This window comes from Drosophila obscura, unplaced genomic scaffold (assembly GCF_018151105.1).
Source record: "Drosophila obscura isolate BZ-5 IFL unplaced genomic scaffold, ASM1815110v1 contig_87, whole genome shotgun sequence".
NCBI classification, from domain to species: Eukaryota; Metazoa; Arthropoda; class Insecta; order Diptera; family Drosophilidae; genus Drosophila; species Drosophila obscura.
The window spans coordinates 2,765,916-2,787,941 of NW_024542880.1; the positions used below are offsets into that span (position 1 = coordinate 2,765,916).

Consider the following 22,026-nt stretch of genomic DNA (forward strand, 5'->3'; position numbering starts at 1 on the left):
GATTTCACTGCAGAACTTACTCCATGAGGCGCGTTTGGCTTTCCTAAGTTCCTTGTTATAGGTTGATAGACTGACCTTCTACTCGGACCAGTTCTGCTCAGAGCTTTGGTTTTAGAGCTTTGGCTCTGTTGAAGAGTCTCCGGGAGGCTTTCCGGAGTACCCCCAGTTTTTGAGTCCACCATTCAGGTTTCGAGAGATTCGAGAGGAGAGTCTCAGAGTCTCCATCGAGTCCATCGAGTCTCAGCTCTATAATGGAATCAACACTCAGGGAGATATGTGAGTGGGCGGAACTCAGTATCAAGTTGGACAAGACGGACCTCATTCTCTTCAACAAGAGGTACAAGGTGCCAGCATGGATCCCCCGAAAATCGACAGAACCAGGCTGACCCCAAAAACACAAGTCAAATAACTCGGCATAGTACTGGACAGCAAGCTGGCATGGAGATCCAATGTATTGGAAAGGGTGAAGAAAGCCACCATTGCGCTATATGCATCAAAGAAGATGCTCAGCAGCACATGGGGCCTATCACCTGCACTAATGCACTGGATCTACATTTCGGTAGTGCGACCGACTTTGCTGTATGGAGTATTAGTGTGGTGGCAGGCTACGAAAAGAAGACTTACAACAAGCTAATGGAGAGAACTCAGCGGCAGGCACTGCTCTGCATCACTGGGGCGCTGAGGTCAACCCCAAAAAAAGCACTCGAAACAATACTCGGAATCGACCCCCTGGACATCCACGCTCAACTGATTGCAGGTAAGGCAGCACAACGCCTAGTCGCAACAGGCAACATATCGCTGCAAGGATTCGGGCACAGTTCAATAGGCCGAGACATGATCGGTATATCTGACTACATAGTCCCCCGAACTTGCCTGAACGTCAAAACAACAATACTCATGGGACCCGACGACTGGAAAGAAAGTTGGGATCAGACTAAACAACTAAACATATAAAAAGACGGCTCCAAGATGGAAGGAGGAGTAGGAGCGGGCATATACTATACAGACCCTGAAATAAGGATTTCCTATAAGCTACCGAACCAATGCAGCATATTTCAGTCGGAAGTCTTCGCTACACGGAAAGCGGCGGAGGTTGCTCAATGTACGGATCGCCCACATGATGTGGTCAACCTTTTCGTGGACAGCCAGGCTGCGACAAGATCCATGCAGTCGTCAGCGGCCAATTCCAAAAATGTCCTGGCAGGCGGAGAAGCATTAGATTTTCTAAGCACGACAAAGTCAGTGCGGATATATTGGGTTCCCAGCCACCAGGGCATCGAAGGCAACGAGACAGCAGACGTGCTGGCTAAAGAAGGCGTCGGTCTGGCAAACGACAGGACTAAGAACGTGCCTGTCTCCCTCAGAACGCTTCGAAGCGATCTAGAGAGGCGGGCACACATACAGGCCAGTAGCAGGTGGAGAAGAACCACCACCTGCAGAATCGCGAAACCCTGGAACATCTAATCTGCAAATGCCCGGCTCTCTCAAGAGCAAGAAACAAACACCTTGGCGGCCCGGTACTGGCATCGCTGGAAGAGGCATACAGGAGGACGCCAGGAGGAACTCCTTGCCTTTGCGAAAATCTCCTCGATCCTCACGGACTTCGAAACAACGTAAAACTCTCAGAAGGTCCCTACGCACATATCCGGACAACTAAGGGCCATACTTGCCTATGCGTGGCCACGTGAGGGCCGTCCGCGACAACCTAACCTAAACCTAACCGGGGATGCAGGAGTGCGGTATTCGGTGGCTGCGGGGATTCGAGCTGTGTGCTTGCGGTGATTCCCGTTGCCATTTCGTAGGACGTAGTATGTTGTAGTACCAAGAAAACGTTCTCTTAACTGTTATTATACATTTTGGCTATTATAAATGGAAAAATATTTCGAATTATACATATGTATGTATGTACACAAGTTTTTACATGAACACAAAACTTCACATTTCTGTAACCTTATATTTAAAAAAAAAAAACTATTTATCTATCTTATTATTCCCAACCTCCAAAAGACTTCGTTTGTACTGTTCTTCAGTAACCATAACGCCGTCCATGTCCACAAAACGTGTATGCATTCCAGCAGCAATAAATCGCTTGGTAGCAGGCATATCTAAACGAGGAGCTTCGAGTGAGGCATTTAATTCTTTGCTTCTACGCAGAATTTCTTTGGCGCGACCCAAATCATGTATTATACTATGCTGAAAACATAAATTAATTTTATTAGGTCATTGGATATACATATGTAGTTAATATTATAAATTTACCTTAGACACATCTGAGCCCTGTAACTTTAAATACATCCAATATAACGTGGTTGTTAAGTATACCAGATAACTGTCTAATTTAATTTGTTCATCTATGCTCAGAAGTGGAGATCTATGAGTTGAAAGGGCTTTTTTCATGTCGGTCTCTAATGCATCAAGGCTTAAATCAAAGCTTTCAATAGTTCCTTGAATTTTGTTGTCTTCACGTAATTTTCCCTCCAGATGGACGCCCCATTCGGCTTCTTTGATATTGTAATCTTTTCTTTCCGACATTGAAATCATATGTAGTAAAAGCCTTATTTCGTAATTAAACTATTATCTACAATATAAAATGTTGAAAGTTTATGGTTAGTCTATGACTAAATTAAATGGTCGGTTAATGACTAAAATAAAAACTACAACAGTAATGCAGCCGAACTTTTTTTTGGCGGTGAACACAATTTACATACTGTGGATTCTAGAGACTACTCTAGTTTTCGTCAAATCACTGAAAACTTCGTAGGTGCCATCCTGTGGCGGTTTTAAGAAGACACTTTTGTGTCCAGAGTTTCAGTATTTCAGAAATCATTTTTTCATGTTCGTATTCGTTTAATTTGTTATATCCGGTAATCAAAGAGTTAAGGGCTATTTTTGGTTTTCGGGGGGAAGTGCGGGGATTTTTTCTAACGCACACGAATGCTTTGCTTTGCTATCTACACACCAGAAGCCATTTTAAAATTGACAAGCCAAACTCATGTTTATAGCCATATAACATTAGACTTTGCTAACTGACTAGCTGAAAAAATAAATATGGAAATGCCTGCAGTCAGAGCGAGAGAACTATATGCGTCAAGCTGGCTGTCAAATTGAGCTGGGAGCAGCGCTGCGGAAGAATTTATCGAAAGTTTTACTTTGCGGGTACAATTTTGCTGGCTTGGTGTCTGTGTTCTGCTAGATCCGGTGGTACTCAGTTCGAAGCCTGCACTGAATTATCTTTTTTTTTTCTTTTACAAATCTGTTTTTAAATGTGTAGGGTCCTCGGTTCAAAGCGTGGGCTGGGCTTATCGTTATTTTTTTTTCTTTAGAACATTTTTTATTTACGCCCACTAACTTTTTGCATTGCTACCTGCCATGCGGTGTGCATTTAGTGAAATTTGTTTTTATTTTAATTTTATGTTTGTTTTTCATATTGCTCTTTAACTTCAGGGATATTAGGAATTTGTCAAAAATGTAATGCAAATAAAAAACTTATAGTGGCAGGTTCTTTAAATGTCACGCAATCCCCTTCAAATGTTGATTTGATAAATATTAATGGCTCACTGATCCAACATAAAGTATTGGAAATGATTGGAGACTGTTCGTTATTAGTTAGAGCAATATCATATTTTTTATACGAGACCCAAGAAGGGGCTTAAGAAATCTGAATACATGTAGAAGAATATGGCTAATTGGCAGAGATTTCATCCATTGACCCATAATAGAGAAGGCAATAATTCGGAATGCTCTGATGAGCATTTTTTTGAGCTAATAATTTTTTTGAATTTTAGAATTATAAACAAAAATTTTACATTTTATATTTTTTTGCTTCATCTGATATCTACATCTACAATGTATATTCTACATAAAACATGTAGATTATACATGTACCATTTAGATTCTAAATCTTTTTCGCTAGGGGGAAATCGCGCACTGAACGAGATAGAGTGTGCGAGCGAGAAGAAGAATGAGTGGCGTGGTCTCTTGCTGGAGGAGGTGGCGGAAGCACCTGAAAATTAATTTCTTCAGTCTGGCTATAAAATAGATTCAATCTTAATCAGATTCAGCATTCTGATAGATATGGTCTTTCTCTACGATACTGCATTTTGCTTTTCTCGTATCTTCAAAATTGTGGCTGCCACAGGTCACAGGTCTTATCAAAACAATTGGTTTTTATTTTTTTATTTTATGATATAAAATAATTGATTTTTCAAAGCTGTACATTTATAATTTCAAAGCAAAAAAACATCCCATATCGTCCGAGTTAAACAAAACAATGTACTCGGCAACTCTAGCAGTTGTCTGGAAACTCTCCGTGCATGGCAGCAATCAGCTGTTAAAATAAAACAGACATCTGAATTTTACGGTAAACTTGATTAAAATGCTTTTACCGAGACTGTTTGTTATGCTTAATTAAAGAAAAACAGAATGCTTTCAATATAATTAATAGTAAATATCTTGCTCCGAATTCGGCTTAAACAAGGTGGCATTACTGTATTAACTTCGAAAGTCCGAATAGCCCTAGGTGAACACCTCGCTCTGCAGCGGATTGAGAGCGGAATCGTTAAGTGAAAATTCAGTCAGCGGATTGAATAGTAATTTACTAAAATGTTTATTTTATTAACTCAACATGTGCAATGTTAAATTATTTGGATGAGGGTTAACCACCAATTGAACAACCTTTATGGGGAAAGTAAGATTCGAATAGTTTTAGGTGTGTTTTATGGGTGTATTTTATTAAATCGCTGGATAAATTGTGAGCGATTTTGGTTCCGCTGAAAAGTCGGTGTGTGGCACGGCGGAATGGAATTGAGGTGATTTTCCAGCGGAAGTGATTGCTGTGGCACCCCTGTATGATTTATGTAGAATTTTACAACATTTTAAATTTAACATTTTTTTGCTAAATCTGTTACCTACATCTACATCGCCAATGTATATTCTACATCTTCACCGCCAGCGAGCGTAAATAACGTGCGAGCGAGAAAGAGAATGAGTAGCGGGTCTCTTGCTGTAGGAGGCGGGAGAAGAAACTGAAAATAAATTTCTTCATTCTGGCTATAATTATGACTCGATCTGGTACAGATTCGGCAAAATGGTAGATATGGTCAGTCTCTACGATACTGCGTTTTTAGTTTTATCGTATCTTTAAAATTCTGAACCGTCAACCGTCACCGACTACATTCTGAACCGTCAACCGTCAACGACTACAGATGTATTTTTGTATCGCTCAGCGGTGAAAATCAATTAAATCAATTAATCGCGATTAATCATAAATTAATTCGCGAAAAAGCGCTCGGGGTAGGCATGGGTACTAGTGATCGTGCTGCCCATGATGGTATTCATGATATTCAATCGAGTAATAAAGATTAATAGAAATAATAGAAAAGAACAAATGTCAACGTTTAAGAGCACCAGCTCGGTAAAGAGCACAAGCACTGTAACCAAAGCCAAAATGAGCCAAGCCCGGCAACAACAACAAGACGAGCGTCGGCTCTCGCAAGCAAAAAACAACGCGTACTTCTCTATACGCTCGCCAAAGGCAGCAGTACCAACAAAAACTGCATCACTGCAAGTGAACGAGGAGAGAGCACGCTCTCTCTCCCCTGCATTGCAAAGTGGGTCATGGAGTGCTCAGTGCCCATCCCCCGACTCGTACTGCCTAACCAGCGATTTGCTAATATCGACAACAACTAGTACAATGCCCTCGCTCAAAACTGTGTCTTCGACCACAACAACGACAACAACCAAAACAACAACCACTGCAATTGCTCAGCGCCCGATACTGTCGACCCACTGCGATAAGCCCCAACTCTCCCAACCAATAAGTTCAAAAAATGCTAACGGAGCGTTTATTCAGACTGGGCTCGATCGCTATGTGCAAATCAAAAGTAAATTGAGCCCACAAAATGTGAAGAACAACAATGCAGCTAAAATAACTAAAATAACCGAGAACACTGTGCCACATAAGGCACTAGCAAACAATAGATTTACGATACTAAGTGTCCCAAATGAAGATGAGATCACCCAAACACCCAAGGCCAAAAAATTAAGACCGCCACCTATTTATGTTCGACAGGCAAATTGTGCTGAACTGGTCAAAAAAATAACTGATACAATTGGCGCAAACACATTCTATGTCACGTACATAAAAAGGGGTAACATAAATGAAACAAAAATACAAGTCAATGACGAACAAAACTATCGATCAGTTGCGAAATACCTCGAAAATGAAAAAATTAATTACCACACCTACCAACTTAAAAGTAGCAAAGGATTACAAGTGGTTATCAAAGGAATCGAACCAACAGTCCCAATCAATGAGATAATAGATGGACTTAACGATAAGGGCTTCGAAGTCAGTTGCCATTTTGGCAATGAACATAATAAATAGAAATAAAATTCCCCAGCCAATGTTCAAAGTAGAACTGACACCTGAAAGTATGCATATAAGTAAAAATTAAGTTCACCCAATATACAAGCTTCAATATCTACTGCACCATAGGATCACCGTTGAGGAACCACACAAACGAAATGGACCTGTCCAATGCACAAATTGCCAGGAATATGGACACACGAAAACCTATTGCACTCTACGGGCAGTCTGCGTTGCCTGTGGTGATGTTCATCTCACTGAGGCCTGCCCTGTAAATAAGGAGGACCCATCTGCCAAAAAATGTAGCAACTGTGGGGGAAACCATACTGCCAACTATAGAGGTTGTCCTGTCTATAAAGAATTGAAAAATCGCCTAAACCAACAAATAACTGCAGCTCGAAACCCGGTCGTCCGACAAAACTCAACATATATACCATCAACTACGACTCCAGGAGTTTCTTTTGCTCAGGCGTTAAGTTACAACAACGGGTCGTACGCCTCAGTCTCTAAGCCGACACTTCAACCAACCACAGCTGGAATAATGCAGAATCAGGCATCAAATCAGATCCCAGAAATCTCTGCCCAACATACCCCTGCTAATCCATCCCAATTGCCTAGTGGAATTGAGTCAATGCTGGTAACTATAACAAACACAATGGTAGCAATACAACAAACGATGCAGGAGCTTATGCGCAACCAAAATCTCCTCCTGGAGCTCCTAATCAAACAGAAATCTGTTTAAATGTCCTGTCTAAATATATGTTTCTGGAATGCAAATGGCATTTCTCAGCACAAATGCGAGCTCTTACAGTTCCTCGCTCAACACGACATTGACACCATGCTCATATCAGAGACTCACCTAACAAATAAAAACTATTTTCACCTCGATGGCTATAACTTCTATGCGACAAATCCCGATGGTAAGGCACATGGAGGTACTGGCGTTCTGATCAAGAATCGCATTAGGCATTATCCATTGCCTTCATTTGATACACCTTATCTACAGGCAACAGAAATTCATATTGAAATTCAGAGCGGCTACCTAAACCTAGCCGCAGTATACCGCCCACCACGTTTCTGCATTTCCGAAACAGAATTTGTAACATTCTTCGACCTACTAGGTGACCGATTTATAGCAGCTGGTGACTACAATGCCAAGCACACCCATTGGGGATCTAGACTTACCAACCCGAAAGGAAGACAACTATATAACGCTATAATAACCCCACGAAACAAGCTAGACTTTATCTCTCCGGGCAAGCCCACATATTGGCCCACAGATCCAAACAAGCAACCCGACTTGATTGATTTTGCAGTTACACGAAGGTTGCTGCAAGCTCAGATTATTGTAGATCACTTAACAGATCTATCATCGGATCACTCGCCCATTCTACTTCACCTTTACGACCATCCACAGCTTTCGGAACGCCCACACTTTCTAACTTCTAGCAAAACAGATTGGCTCAAATACAGGAAGTACATAAGCTCTCATATTGATAGCTACCCAAACATTAATTGTAAAGATGACATTGATAGGTCAGTCGAAGCATTAGTTTCCTCAATGTCACTGGCGGCAAAACACTCAACACCAATATTAGCATCTAATAAACTTTCCAACAGCAGTCGTATTTCTAGGCACATTGAAGTGCTGCTACGCGATAAAAGAAGGCTGCTACGCGCCGAGAGTGGCAAGCACACAGATCACCTGCCTCGAAAGAGCGGCTAAAAATAGCCAACCACCTACTACGCAGAGCCCTAGAAGAAAAAAAAACCGAGCTCAAATATCCTATATGGAGCAACTCTCCCCAACTAGCAAACGATTCCCACTGTGGAAAGCAAAATCAGGCGTATGCCCACCAATCGAGAGTGAATCACCTTTGCGTACACAAACAGGAGAGTGGGCTCGCAGCAACAAAGAGAAGGCAAATACATTTGCCGTCCATCTCGAAAACGTTTTCAAACCACACCCAGCAACGAATAGCTTTGTGCTCCCACCAACCAACAATCCCGAAGCTACTCCGCCTATCATATTCCAATCAGGAGAAGTCACAAGGGTCATTAAAGACCAAATCTCAAAGCAAAAGAAAGCTCCGGGCCACGATTTCATCTCTCCTAAAATGATCATAGAATTGCCGAGCTGTGCAGTGTATATCCTTACTGTGATATTCAACAGCATGATGAAATGTGGCTATTATCCTCAAGAATGGAGGAAATCAGTCATCACAATGATCCATAAAGCCGGAAAAGACAAGTCCAAGCCATCATCATACAGACCTATCAGCCTACTGCCTTGCCTATTAAAGATATTTGAAAAGCTGCTCCTGAATCGTATCAAACAACACCTACACATCAACGGTTCCATCCCGACTCACCAATTTGGATTTCGCGAAAAACACGGAACCATTGAACAAGTAAACCGTATAACCTCTGAGATACGAAATGCATTTGAAAGACGGAAGTATTGCTCCGCTGTTTTTCTGGATGTCGCACAGGCTTTCGACCGCGTTTGGTTAGATGGCTTAATCCACAAAATCAAAATATTACTTCCACAGAACATCCATGGAATATTGGAGTCATACCTACAGCAAAGAAGTTTCGCAGTACGATGCAAAGATTTCCTCTCTGAATATCATCCAATTGAAGCTGGTGTACCGCAAGGCAGCGTGCTTGGACCGACACTGTATATCATATTCACAGCAGATCTACCGACAAACAGCCTAACAACAACTTCGACATTTGCTGATGATACTGCCATATTAAGTCGCTCCAAGAGCCCAAGAAGGGCCACGGATCACCTATCATCTCATCTCGTGGCCTTAGAAAAATGGCTAGCAGACTAGCGGATACATGTAAATGAGCAAAAGCGCAAGCATGTCACCTTCACGTTAAACAGACAAACTTGCCCTCCATTATGTCTGAACAATATCAACATTCCACAAACCACCGAAGTAACATACCTTGGTGTTCATCTGGATAGGAGGCTTACTTGGCGTAAACACATCGAAGCGAAGAGAAGTCTACTTAAATTTAAAGTCAGTAATCTACATTGGCTAATAAACACCCGTTCACCACTAAAACTGGAGTACAAAGTACTTTTGTACAATGCAGTTCTCAAACCCATCTGGACATACGGCTCCGAGCTATGGGGAAATTCTTGCGTTAGTAATTTAGAAATAATCCAGAGAGCTCAATCGAAGATACTAAGAACTATCACTGGGGCACCATGGTACATACGGAATGAAAATATCTATAAAGACTTAAATGTAGGATCAGTTAAAGATGAAATTGCCAAAGTGAAAGCAAAGTACCAGGCCAAGCTTCAAGCCCATCCTAATAGACTTGCGCAGTCTTTAACTTGGCACACTTGTAGCATATCTACCCTACCATTTTCATAAATCAAAGGGTATAACAATCCGTTAATACATTGTGACACTTTGTCATAATGAATACAAATATACAAATGCCCGAAGACCACTAAGAATTACATAAACATTCCAGCGCACAAGCAATACGATCCATCGCTTATATACAAGCCGATCGCGGAGCGTGGGAATGCTGAGCATGCACTTTGCAGCTCAACCCATACACGACATATGCATGCCTTCTGCATACATATGTATATACATATATATAAACACGACATATGCATGCCTTCTGCATACATATGTATATACATATATATAAACACATAGATATAAGCATTGCATGTTTTCGGGTTAGCTGGACCCAAGATGAGTATGTAAGAATCATTCTAAATAAAGTAACAGAACGGAGCAGACGCTCCTAGAAAAAGATTAATCATAAATTTATTAAGGAAGAACCTTACACACTAGCCATACACGACTCCGGCGAAGAGACCTTCCCACCCAGCAATAATACTTAGCTAGGGACGTACTCTAAATAAATAAGTGTAACTAATTAAATAAATATATTAGGCTAAGATTCGTATACTTGTCGTTAGTCTCTAATAGGGAAGATTCGATAAATAAAATCCCGTAATAATAAAAAAAAAAAAATCTTTAAAATTGCGCCTGCCACAGATCTTCGTCCTTTGTGTGGGCGGAAGGGGGTAAGGCGAAATTTTGAAATACACTTGTAGCAGTGTAATATTACATGAGTCTGCAAACAAAGTTTGGTTGCTCTAGCACTTATACTCTCTGAGACCTAGGCGCTCATGAAGACGGAAAGACGGACATGGCTATATCGACTCGGCTATTGATGCTGATCAAGAATATATATACTTTATGGGATCGGAAACGTTTCCTTCTCTGCGTTGAACGCATGAAAAATTACAATATACCCCTTAACTCTTTTTTGAGTACAAATATAAAAAGTTATTTTCGTGTGCTGATTAAGCATTCTTTTTTAAGGAAAAAACCCACCACTGAAACCAAGGAAAAGCTTGATAAATATTATTGGATCTCTTCTCCATCGATTTAAATTGTAAAAGAGTGGTTTATTCCATTTCGTTGTGCCCGTACAAGCACATCCGAAACCGCACATCCTGGACGCCCAGTTATGGTCATAAATCCGAAGAAATTAAAAAAATTCTCGAAATGGTGTTGGTCGATCGGAGATTTAATTTGCAAGATATTCTGGAAGCCATAGCCAACCACATGGCGAAGTGGTTTGAATTGTGAATGATCAGTTGGGTATAAAAAAGCTTTCCGCAAAATGGGTGTCGCGTTTGCTCAAAATCGATCACAAACGCACTCGTGTTACAACCTTGAAGGAGTGTTTGACGTTTTTTAACCACTAAAAGGACTCATAGAACCATGGATTCAGCACAACACACCAGAGACCTAAGCACTCAGAAAAGTAGATTTCTCAGGGTGATTCTAGGCAAAAGAAGGCTAAGGTCAGGTAAGCTAAGGTTTTTCAGACAATAAAATCATTGCGAACGATTTTTGGAATGCTCGCGGTATTAAGCACATTGATTAAATTCAGAAATGTTAAAACAGACAATGACGAATGCCACCTAATGCGATCGATTTAATGAGAATTTGAAAAAGCAACGACAGCATTTGACCAAGAAACTAATTGTTTCCTCCAGGAAGGTGTAAGGGTCCAGACATGTGCAGTTTTCATTGCAAAAATCCATGATATAGGCTTGCTCTCTTTTTCACCCTATTTCCTGTATTTAGTCCCTATTTCTTGTTTCCAAACCAGAAGAAATGGCTCGGCGGAAAGAGATTTGAGTCCAATGAGTCATCTAAAAAAAAAAAACATATTTTGAGGACTATGAAAAATCCCCATTTTTCGGAAGGGAAAAAAAGTTGGAGAAATGCTGTGTAAAAATAAAATGTTTATCCAAAAAGTTTTTTTTATCCAAAAAGTCCGGGACTTATTGAACAGCCCTCGTACGTACGTATATGTGCCATTCAATTTTGAAATCGCGAGCTTATTAGCAACTTATTTTAAATCGTAAGAATCTTTCGATTTAGGAAAACCGGAGCACGATTTTTTGTGATTTGACAGTCAAAACGCAACTTATTGCGATAACCGGAGCATGGCTCTATATATGATGCTTGTTTTGGTCCTTATTTTTATACGCGTACTCAAAAAGAGTTAAGGGGTATATTGTGTTTGTGGTAAAAGTGGATGTGTGTAACGCAGAGAAGGAAACGTTTCCAACCCCATAAAGTATATATATTCTTGATCAACATCAATAGCCGAGTCGATATAGTCATGTCTGTCCGTCTGTCTATCTGTCTGTCTTGTTGAGCGCCTAGATTTCAGAGACTATAAAAGCTAGAGAAACCAAATTTGGTTTCCAGACTCATGTGATATCACACTGCTACAAGTGTATTTCAAAATTTTGCCCCGCATCCTTCGCCTCCATAAAAAACGAAAATCTGTGGCAGGCACTATTTTGAAGAAACGATAAAAACAAAAACGCAGTATCGTAGAGAATGCACATATCTACCAGATTGAATCTGAATCAGATCGGATCATAATTATAGCAAGAATGAAGAAATTAATTTGAATGTAGATAACAGATGTAGCAAAAAAAAATGTTAAATGTAAATTTTTTTTTTTTAATTCTAAAATTCTAAAAAATCATAAGCTCAAAAATGTATATACTAACTTAGTATAAGTAGAGTCGCGTCCCCAGAAGCGACTCACACGTTCCGTCTCATTGTTAGGTTTATTTATTGTTAGCATTTTTCAGTGAAAAAAATTGGCTTGTTGGAAAAACATCCTAAAGAAAATTTGACTTTTCAAACATTAATTTGACTTAAAAAATATCACTCAAGATTTTTTTTAAATATTCTTTGAATATTTCTCAACCCATGTATGTATATAGGAGTTGGCCGAAAGTCAAAATTTTTTGAAACTTAAGTCGTTCCCGGTGATATTAAATTGTGTTAAGGTATTGCAGTTGAACTTCGGAGATTAGAACCACTTGGTTCATGGGGGGTTTGTAATTTCTGGACATTTTTGTTTGACCGAAAATGATAAGACAGCTAGCCAGCTTTATTTTAGTACTATATTTATATACATAGTATATTAAAAATCAGAAAAAAACTTTTTAGTTATTTTAAAATTTTAATTTTTAATTTATTTTTTGGTCCTTCAGTCATCAACTAACACAAATTTCCAAAGGCGTCTCAAACTGCACATGCAGATGACTGTATACACCACGAAAATGTCGTTTTCCCATTTTTATATTTACTTCATCCAAAGGGAAAAACTGTGTGGGTAATACAAAAATTCTGCCAGAAATTATAACCACAGGAACCAACGACAGAGCCACCACAATAATTTTGCATTTTGTCTCTCCTGCAATCCCTCTCTTCGCAGCATAATTTGCAGTCTAACAAAGATAAACTTTGACAGTTTTCTGATTCGTTGATTTAGTATCAATATGCACTCGTGCAGACTAAGTTTTTCCTTTCAAACACAGTTTGTGTGATGAAAGATATGTTTTTTGTTTTGTAAAAAAGTTATTTTAGCAAGCTAAAATGGCCAAAGGCCTCACCGTGCATCGTAACTCTGCCTCAGGATACATACAGTTGCGAAAAAAATAATAGCACCACTACAATACATTTTGTTCTTGATAAAAAAAATGCGATTACACTTGCGATTTTTTTTAATAATAATTTATTTTATATTGCTTGGTATTCCCCATAAACAAAAACAGTGCTACCGCTCTTCAAATTTTTGTCTATATAATAATAATTACAATGGGACGTGGAAAGCACTGCACTGCGGAGAAGCGCGATCTAATAAAAAAATTGATATTGGATGGAAAAACTTACAGAGAAGTTGGTCGATTGGTAAGGATGCTCCAATAAAATGATTAAAAACGCCTTAAACCATGAAGAAAAGACTGAAACACGCGGACGAAAACGTTCTATGACCCCTCTTCATGTCATAAGACTGATTCGTCAGAGCAAGAAGGATTAAAATAAATGCGACGGACCAAACAGTTCGCACATATCTTAGGCAACATTACCTTAAAGCCTGCAGCCCAAGAAAGTTACCACTTTTAAACGCGACACATATAACTAAGCGCATGAAGTTTGCCAGGGATCATGCAAATTGGACATCCCAAAAATGGAGAAATATTTTATGGTCAGATGAGCCAAAGTGGTTATGTTACGTAAGACGTCCAAAGAATACTGAATACAAACCCCAGTACACCACAAAAACTATTAAGCATGGAGGGTGTCGTGTAATGGTCTGTGCCTGCTTCTCCTACTATGGAGTAGGTCCAATACATTGGATAACAAGAAGGAACGTGCGAGTCGCTTCTGGGGACGCGACTCTACTTATACCCGTACTCAGTCAGCATAAACATTTTTGAGGATATGATTTTTTAGAATTTTATAATTAAAAAAATTTACATTTTTTTGCTACATCTGTTATCTTCATCTACATATATTATGTATATTCTACATCTAACATGTAGATTACACATGTACCATTTAGATTCTACATCTCCTCCGCTAGGGGTTGCTCGCGCACTGAACGCGGCAGAGTGTGCGAGCGAGAAGGAAAATTAGTTGCGTTGTCGTTGGCAGAAGGCGGCAGGGGAAGCGACTGAAATTTAATTTCTTCATTTTGGCTATAATTTTGATCCGATCTAATTCAGATTCGGCAGTCTGGTAGATATGGGCATTCTCTACGATACTGCGTTTTTAGTTTTATCGTATCTTTAAAAATGTGCCTGCCACAGATTTTCGTTCTTTGTTTGGGCAGAAGGGGGCGGGGCGAAATTTTGAAATACACTTGTAGCAGTGTGATATCACATGAGTCTGGAAACCAAATTTGGTTGCCCTAGCTCTTATAGTCTCTGAGATCGAAGCGCTCAACAAGACGGACAGACGGACAGACAGACAGACAGACAGACAGTCGGACAGACAGACATGGCTATATCGACTCGGCTATTGATGCTGATCAAGAATATATATACTTTATGGGGTCGGAAACTTTTCCTTCTCTGCGTTACACACATCCACTTTTACCACAAATCTAATATACCCCTTAACTCTTTTTTGAGTACGGGTAGAAAAATCTATTATAAAATTTTCCTTCTCTGCGTTACACACATCCACTTTTACCACAAATCTAATATACCCCTTAACTTTTTTTTGAGTACGGGTATAAAAACAGAGACAGTAATGCTTCCCTTTGCAGAATATAAAATGCCGCTCGTATGGGTCTTTGAACAGGACAATGACCCCAAACACACCAGCAAGAAAGCAAAGGAATGGTTCTAGGCAAACTCTGTGAATGTTTTGGAGTGGCCTGCTCAGTCGCCTGACCTGAATCCTATCGAAAATCTGAGGTCCCACGTCAAGCAGGCAGTTGCTGCTTCCAAGCCAACCACTATCGGATCACTTTGGGAAGAAATTAAAGAGTCCTGGTCCAAAATTCCCCTAAAACGATGCCAGGACTTAGTGTATTCCATGCCAAGACGCTGCGCAGCTATTATTGCCAATAAAGGACACTTTACTAAATATTAAATTATGCATACAGATTTAGTATAGTTTAAAATGGTTAACTAATTAATTCGTTACATATTGTTTATTATTTTAATTTTAAATCAATTTTTTAAAAGTGGTGCTATTTTTTTTCGCCTAGTTTTATGAATTTCAATACAGTTTAAGGAACTGTATTAAAAATAAAAATTAAAAACTGTATTAAAATCTTTACAAAAAAATATGATTTTTTTTTTGTATTCCCAGGTGTTTTAGAGTCTCCCATTTCTAAAAATGTGCTTAAAGTTTCCTTTAAGCTAAAAATGTGAGTTTGGCAATTATTTAAAAATTGCTATTATTTTTTTCACAGCTGTATGTATATGTATCTTACTTTGCTCGGCTTACGACCGGTTTTTTTCATTCATGATATTACAGTAGGTTACACAAAATCCGTTCGATCTATTCCCCCCCCCCCCCCCTAATACATATTCATACTATGTCAATGTGTACATATGCAAGGTCGTACCAAAGACAATATATGTAAGTATAAGATACATAACGCCATACGAAATTTTTGCACACGAATTTTGTATGCTGGCTCTAGAGCTGGCTCCAGGCTCTCTTGAAATTTTTTAGAGAGAGAGAGAGCGCTCTAGAGCCAGCCGCTCTCTTGTATGCATACAGCATACGAAGGCACACGAAGTTGGTTCTATGCCGCTGCGACGGCCGAGCCGAGTCGTCGCGACGACTACTATGTGTGCACATGCATACGGTTTTTACAGCGCTGTTGAAAAATACCCTTCACTTTATAAGGGTAAGTTAATTTTGCAAGACGCTTACCACCCCAATATTAAACGAGAAGGAACGTGTGAGTCGCTTCTGGGGACGCCACTCTACTTATACCCGTACTCAGTCAGTATATACATTTTTGAGCTTATAATTTTTTTGAATTTTAGAATAAAAAAAAAATTTTACATTTTACATTTTTTTGCTACATCTGTTATCTACATCTACATATACTATGTATATTCTACATCTAACATGTAGATTACACATGTACCATTTAGATTCTACATCTCCTCCGCTAGGGGTTGCTCGTGCACTGAACGCGGCAGAGTGTGCGAGCGAGAAAGAGAATCAATGGTTAGTTTTCTTGTCGGAGGGGGCGGGGAAAGCAACAGAAAATTAATTTCTTCATTCTGGCTATAATTATAATACGATCTGATTCATATTTGGCAATCTGGTAGATATGGGCATTCTCTACGATACTGCGTTTTTAGTTTTATCGTTTCTTCAAAATAGTGCCTGCCACAGATTTTCGTTTTTTATGGAGGCGGAAGGATGCGGGGCAAAATTTTGAAATACATTTGTAGCAGTGTGATATCACATGAGTCTGGAAACCAAATTTGGTTACCCTAACTCTTATAGTTTCTGAGATCCAGGCGCTCAACAAGACGGACGGACGGACGGACGGACAGACAGACATGGCTATATCGACTCGGCTATTGATGCTGATCAAGAATATATATACTTTATGGGGTCGGAAACGTTTCCTTCTCTGCGTTACACACATCCACTTTTACCACAAATCTAATATACCCCTTAACTCTTTTTTGAGTACGGGTATAAAAACGGTTATATTGTATATATCCCTCCAACGATAATTTATTTTAAGATGGTATATTCGATAATAATGATCGGATATATGTACATATATAAAAATACATAATATATTTAATGCATGACTTCACATTGGAGTAATTGTCATTAGGGTATTCAGCGTGCGACGTATTCAACGACAGTAAATAAATTCGTTTCTCAACTCATAAAAAGGTATTCGTCTCGAAAATCGTCCGCTTCGCACAAGTACGCACACATACGCACTTGATGGTTCTGTGTGCACACAAGCAAACGGATTCTATTTTTAGATTTGTACGCTCTCAATTTGTGCGAGTGAGATGGCGCGAATTTCGTCGCATGACGAAAAATTGGCTTGCATATGACAATTGAAATGTATGACCGTTACGCATCTTATACTTATATTTTCTTTGGTCGTACCCAGGATTTTGCGAAGGGGAGAGGTCGAATCACATAAAATCACTTAAACGACACAAATATCCAATGTGTTTTTTACTAAAAAGAATGCTCAAGGAGGGGCTGCGACCTATGATTTTTTTCCCGTGCGATAGATTTAAAAATTATAAAATTTAGAATTAAAAAAAAAAACTACGATACATATTTGCGTAAAATTAAAACCATTTTATAGGCATCGATGCAAAACATGTACAAAAATTCGCATTCATATATGTATTGTCTCAACTTTCGCTGAAATCTGAGTTTGAATTGATTGGCGAAAAAATCACTTCCATATTTGTCCCGTGCGACTGGCTTGGTTTTTGGCAAAAATTTACCTTATCACTAGCTATAGGGCTAGTAAAGAATTGTGTCATAATGGTAACACAATTTTTAAAATCCGTCATATTTTGACTTTTCTACCAATTGCAATGCGTACGACTGTTCCGTTCGACTTAAGAGAACTGCCCATATGCATATACATATGTATATAAATGTGTAGCAAGTACAAATATGATGTACTCATCAGGGCGGGTCAAAAAACACGTAGTAAGCGTCCATCAGAATCGAAATGTTTGAAAAATTCTAGGAATCTTTTACCAAAAAACTATGTATCTAAAATTATTCCTATCCCCCGCTGAGAAGTATGAAAATTCCAGCTTGAGGTACACATGCTTAACACTCTAGTTTAAACACCTATGTATAACTTGGCGGACGGTTAAGTTAGACAGAAAAAGCTAATTTTATAGCAAAGATCAACATTTCAAATATCTGTTCATAAAACAACATTTTTCTCTGCATTTGCATTCCATCTTCTGTCTTTACATGACCGAACAAAAATACCCATGAAATCTGCTGTCCATAGATATAGTAGAGCTTTTTAAGAAAATCAGTCAAAAGTATTTTTCGTCACTGTGACATAGTCCAGCCCTCATGCGTTTTTGCTAACGTGAGACGTGCACCCATGTGCTCAATGACCAAACCCGTAGCTTTCTGAGACTTCTTTCATTCAAACAATATGTAATCAACAGTCTACAAACTATCACATCACTTACAGAGCTATATAAAATTTGTTTCACTATTTTTGATGATATTGAAGGTATCGTCTTGCCATCAACAATCGCCGAACATCCAATAAAAGACAAGTTTGTTTGCATACAAAACTTTGTTTTCGATTCCATTATACCTCCGGCCTTTAGTTTTTAGTCTAACTCTTAGGTCTCCCCTCTGGACCGAGCAATGATTTCTTTTACTCTCAAAAATCAAAATATTCAAGAACTGAAATAAACTTAGTGATGTTGAACTTTTTATAATAATTTGTTGTTTTTTTTTTTGTGATAATGGTTACACCGAGCACAACTATTTCTATGAACAGCAGTTTGTATGGGTATTTGTCTTAAGTCATACATAACAAGAAGATTAGGAATACTATGTATACATATGTAAAAATGTAGATTGATCTCTTGTAGATTGTTCGGGAATTCTCTCTTGCGTTGCAAACATAACAAATTAAACCACGTTTTTAAATGTTTTTTGCAGATATCACTACCGTTGGTATACCTTCAGTATCTAGATATTAATTAAAAATCCATTACCATATTATTGTTACTCTGGTTCAGTTGCAGGATTTTATTAGAACTATATAAACTATAACAAGGCAAGAAAAATACGTCAAGAGTTGACAGAAAACTATGTATTATGTATTCAATGTTTCTTTAAAAATCGATAGTACTATCGATACTATCGATGGTTGAAAAATGTCGACCAGCAACCATCCATTTCTAGGATAGTCAGGAAAATTTTTCCGTTCCGAAAATTTCCCAGTTATTTCACCATCCATCCGGGATGTTCCTAATTGGCACGTTTCTGTGCGGTATTTTTTCGATAATTGTCATATGCAACCATAAATATTTGACATTCACAACAAAAAATCGGAATTCACTACGAAAATGTAAACAATGACAGACAGGAAAATGGTAAAAATAACAACAAGTAGGATCTTATATGTCAGAATTGTCTCAGGCACGCAACTCGGTTTGAGGACTATCCTCAGAGATCCTCTCATTTATGAATGCTATGCAAAACTCATGCAGGATATTTCACACGCTTTGGGCTGCCAGCCTTCCGACTATTCTGTACTCAGAATAAGAGCCCAAAGTATGCGGCTATACAAAACTTAGCTTTAAAAACGCCTCGTTGTTTTCGGGTACATCTTTCTCCCAAAATGTCACAAACCGCTTCTCAACAAATATAGAATAAATATTTGTATTTAAAACATTGATTGGATTTAGTAAAAGCAGTCAGAATTGACCACGCTTCAGTGTTTTTAAAACAGATATCCATTCCAATAAATTCTCCTCGTCAATTTTAGCCTCATTAACTTCGTCCATGTCCAGCAACATGATAAGCTTGTGCAAAAATATGTTTTGCTGCTGAATCACATTCACATCCATTGCAATAATATTTAGATTCATTTTAATTGTAAGTGTGAACAAATTTTCAGCGCAAGCAATTGTGCGCATCAGCTGTATCTCATGGATGGTGGATGGTAGATGGTAGATGGTGGATGTTGTCAGTGTGAATCGGTGTTTCACAAACACTGGGCATAAGCCCAGTACTCAGAACCAAAAACTGTTTGCTAGCAAAAATATGTCATATTCTTCTAGCGGACAGTGGTGTGACCAGAGGTGTGCACTGCGTACCATACGGTTACACTGCTCAGACAGTTGCTTGTTTTTGTTTAAAGTTAATAAAAGGCATTTCTTCGGCGGGGGTCGCTCTTCCCCAGGCATATCCTGGGCTCCCCAATATTTTATTGGCAAGGTAATGTGTCTGACCATCAGCAGCAGCATATGGCGACGCCTCCCGTGACGACCACCGTGAAGACAAAATGTTTTGAAAACAATATTTGTTTTATATTTATAAATATAAATATAATACTGCAATGTTTGCTTCGTGTTTGCTGGCAAAAATATCTAATTGATATAGCATTTGAGGTGGGTAGAAACATACCAGCAATACAAGCAAATACTTCGGATACTTTTCTAGTATATAACGACCTTTTTTATACCCGTACTCAAAAAAGAGTTATGGGGTATATTAGATTTGTGGTAAAAGTGGATGTGTGTAACGCAGAGAAGGAAACGTTTTCGACCCAGCATCAGCATCAATAGCCGAGTCGATATAGCCATGTCTGTCTGTCTGTCTCGATGAGCGCCTAGATCTCAGAGACTATTAGAGCTAGGGCAACCAAATTTGGTTTCCAGACTCATCTGATATCACACTGCTACACGTCCTTCGTGGTGGCGGAAGGGGGTATGGCGAAATTTGGAAATACACTTGTAGCAGTGTGATATCACTGCAGTCTGGATACTACACTTGGTTGCCCTAGCTCTTATAGTCTCTGAAATCAAGGCGCTCATCAAGATAGACAGACAGAAATCCACTTTTACCACAAATACAATATACCCCTTAACTCTTCTTGAGTAAGGGTATAAAAAACTGAGTTTTGCGCAAAACGCAATAACTTAATAACTCAACCGTAGTGTAAACAGGCTATAACATACATACTCTGCGCATATGACATATATTTAATATAAATTCCTCGATTCCGAGCATTCCAGTCCAGCCACATTTATCGATCGCCACAACGCCTTAACCCTTCTCCATTTTGTGAAGGGCAACCCCTTCTTAACCAACACCACCTACCTCAACACCCTCACCTATCACAACTATCATCTTTTATACATATTTTCTTTACTATTAGTTTTATAATAATATTATTATTAGTCCTAAGCCATCACCATTAAATAGCCATTTAAATTCAAATAGAGCCTAGCCTTTATTGTGAGACCGTAGGCAACATAGGCATTAGTGGGGGCTAAGAACCCTCACCAGAACCGTCACCGGAACCAGCGCCGAAACCACCACCGCGAGCGAAGAGAAAGAGAAGAGAAAGCGCCTAGCCTTTATTGTGAGACCGTAGGAAACATAGGCATTATTGGGGGCTAAAACCAGCACAAGAACCCTCACCAGAACCATCACCGGAACCAGCGACGGAACCACCACCGCAAGCGAAGAGAAAGAGAGCAATAGCAACGACAACGACACAGAAAGAGAGCCGAACCACCTGCCCACCCACATCACCGAGCTTGGACCGCTGCTCACGCCGTAGCGCAAGTGCACGCAACGATGAGTAGGGGAGAAACGCGCAGACTCTCAGCCGCAAGCCCGACCGAAAGAACTCCCACCCACCCACAGAGCCGAGTTCGGACCGCTGCTCACGCCGTAGCGCAAGCGTAGGCAACGATGAGTAGAAGAAGGCAAGGAAACAACGAGGAACCAACGCAAGGAGAACAGTAGCGGATGCCACGGCATCCACGAACTGGTCTTCCCTCTCCCTCTTGCCTACCCTCCTTCATTCCGGGGACGCCAGGTGAGTGAGACGGTACGCAGATGCCACTGTCTTCACGAGCCGGGCTCTTTCCCCTTCCTCTTACCTATCCTCCTCCATACCCAGGTACAGCCAGCACCTCGTGCTCTGTCCCCGCACCCAAGCGCTGCGTGGCGTCCCACGGGGCGTGCCCTATGCCCATATCGACCAAGCGGTCTTCCACCACTATCCATTATCCTGGGCCAGCGCCGCCCCACGTCGCGCCC

At 39.7% G+C, this 22,026-nt stretch overlaps 1 protein-coding gene across 1 annotated transcript; it reads right to left on the reverse strand.

Annotated features, from left to right (window-relative positions):
- Window positions 1-1,813: 1,813 nt before the first annotated feature.
- Window positions 1,814-19,067, reverse strand: LOC111078628 (nuclear nucleic acid-binding protein C1D). The gene is made up of 3 exons (XM_022373439.2): window positions 18,963-19,067; window positions 2,260-2,578; window positions 1,814-2,193 (listed from the first exon to the last, which is right to left on the reverse strand). The coding sequence occupies exons 2-3, from the start codon at window positions 2,539-2,541 to the stop codon at window positions 1,972-1,974; spliced, it is 504 nt and encodes a 167-aa protein (XP_022229131.1). The 5' UTR covers window positions 2,542-2,578; window positions 18,963-19,067; the 3' UTR covers window positions 1,814-1,971.
- Between the last annotated feature and the right edge of the window lie 2,959 nt (window positions 19,068-22,026).

What these genes read in the sequence shown, in the direction of transcription:
- LOC111078628 (XM_022373439.2), bottom strand. Translation starts at nt 2,541, where the DNA reads ATGATTTCAATGTCGGAAAGAAAAGATTACAATATCAAAGAAGCCGAA. An exon ending in AGGGCTCAGATGTGTCTAAG is followed by an intron (nt 2,194 to 2,259) that starts GTAAATTTATAA and finishes TTATGTTTTCAG; the next exon opens with CATAGTATAATACATGATTT.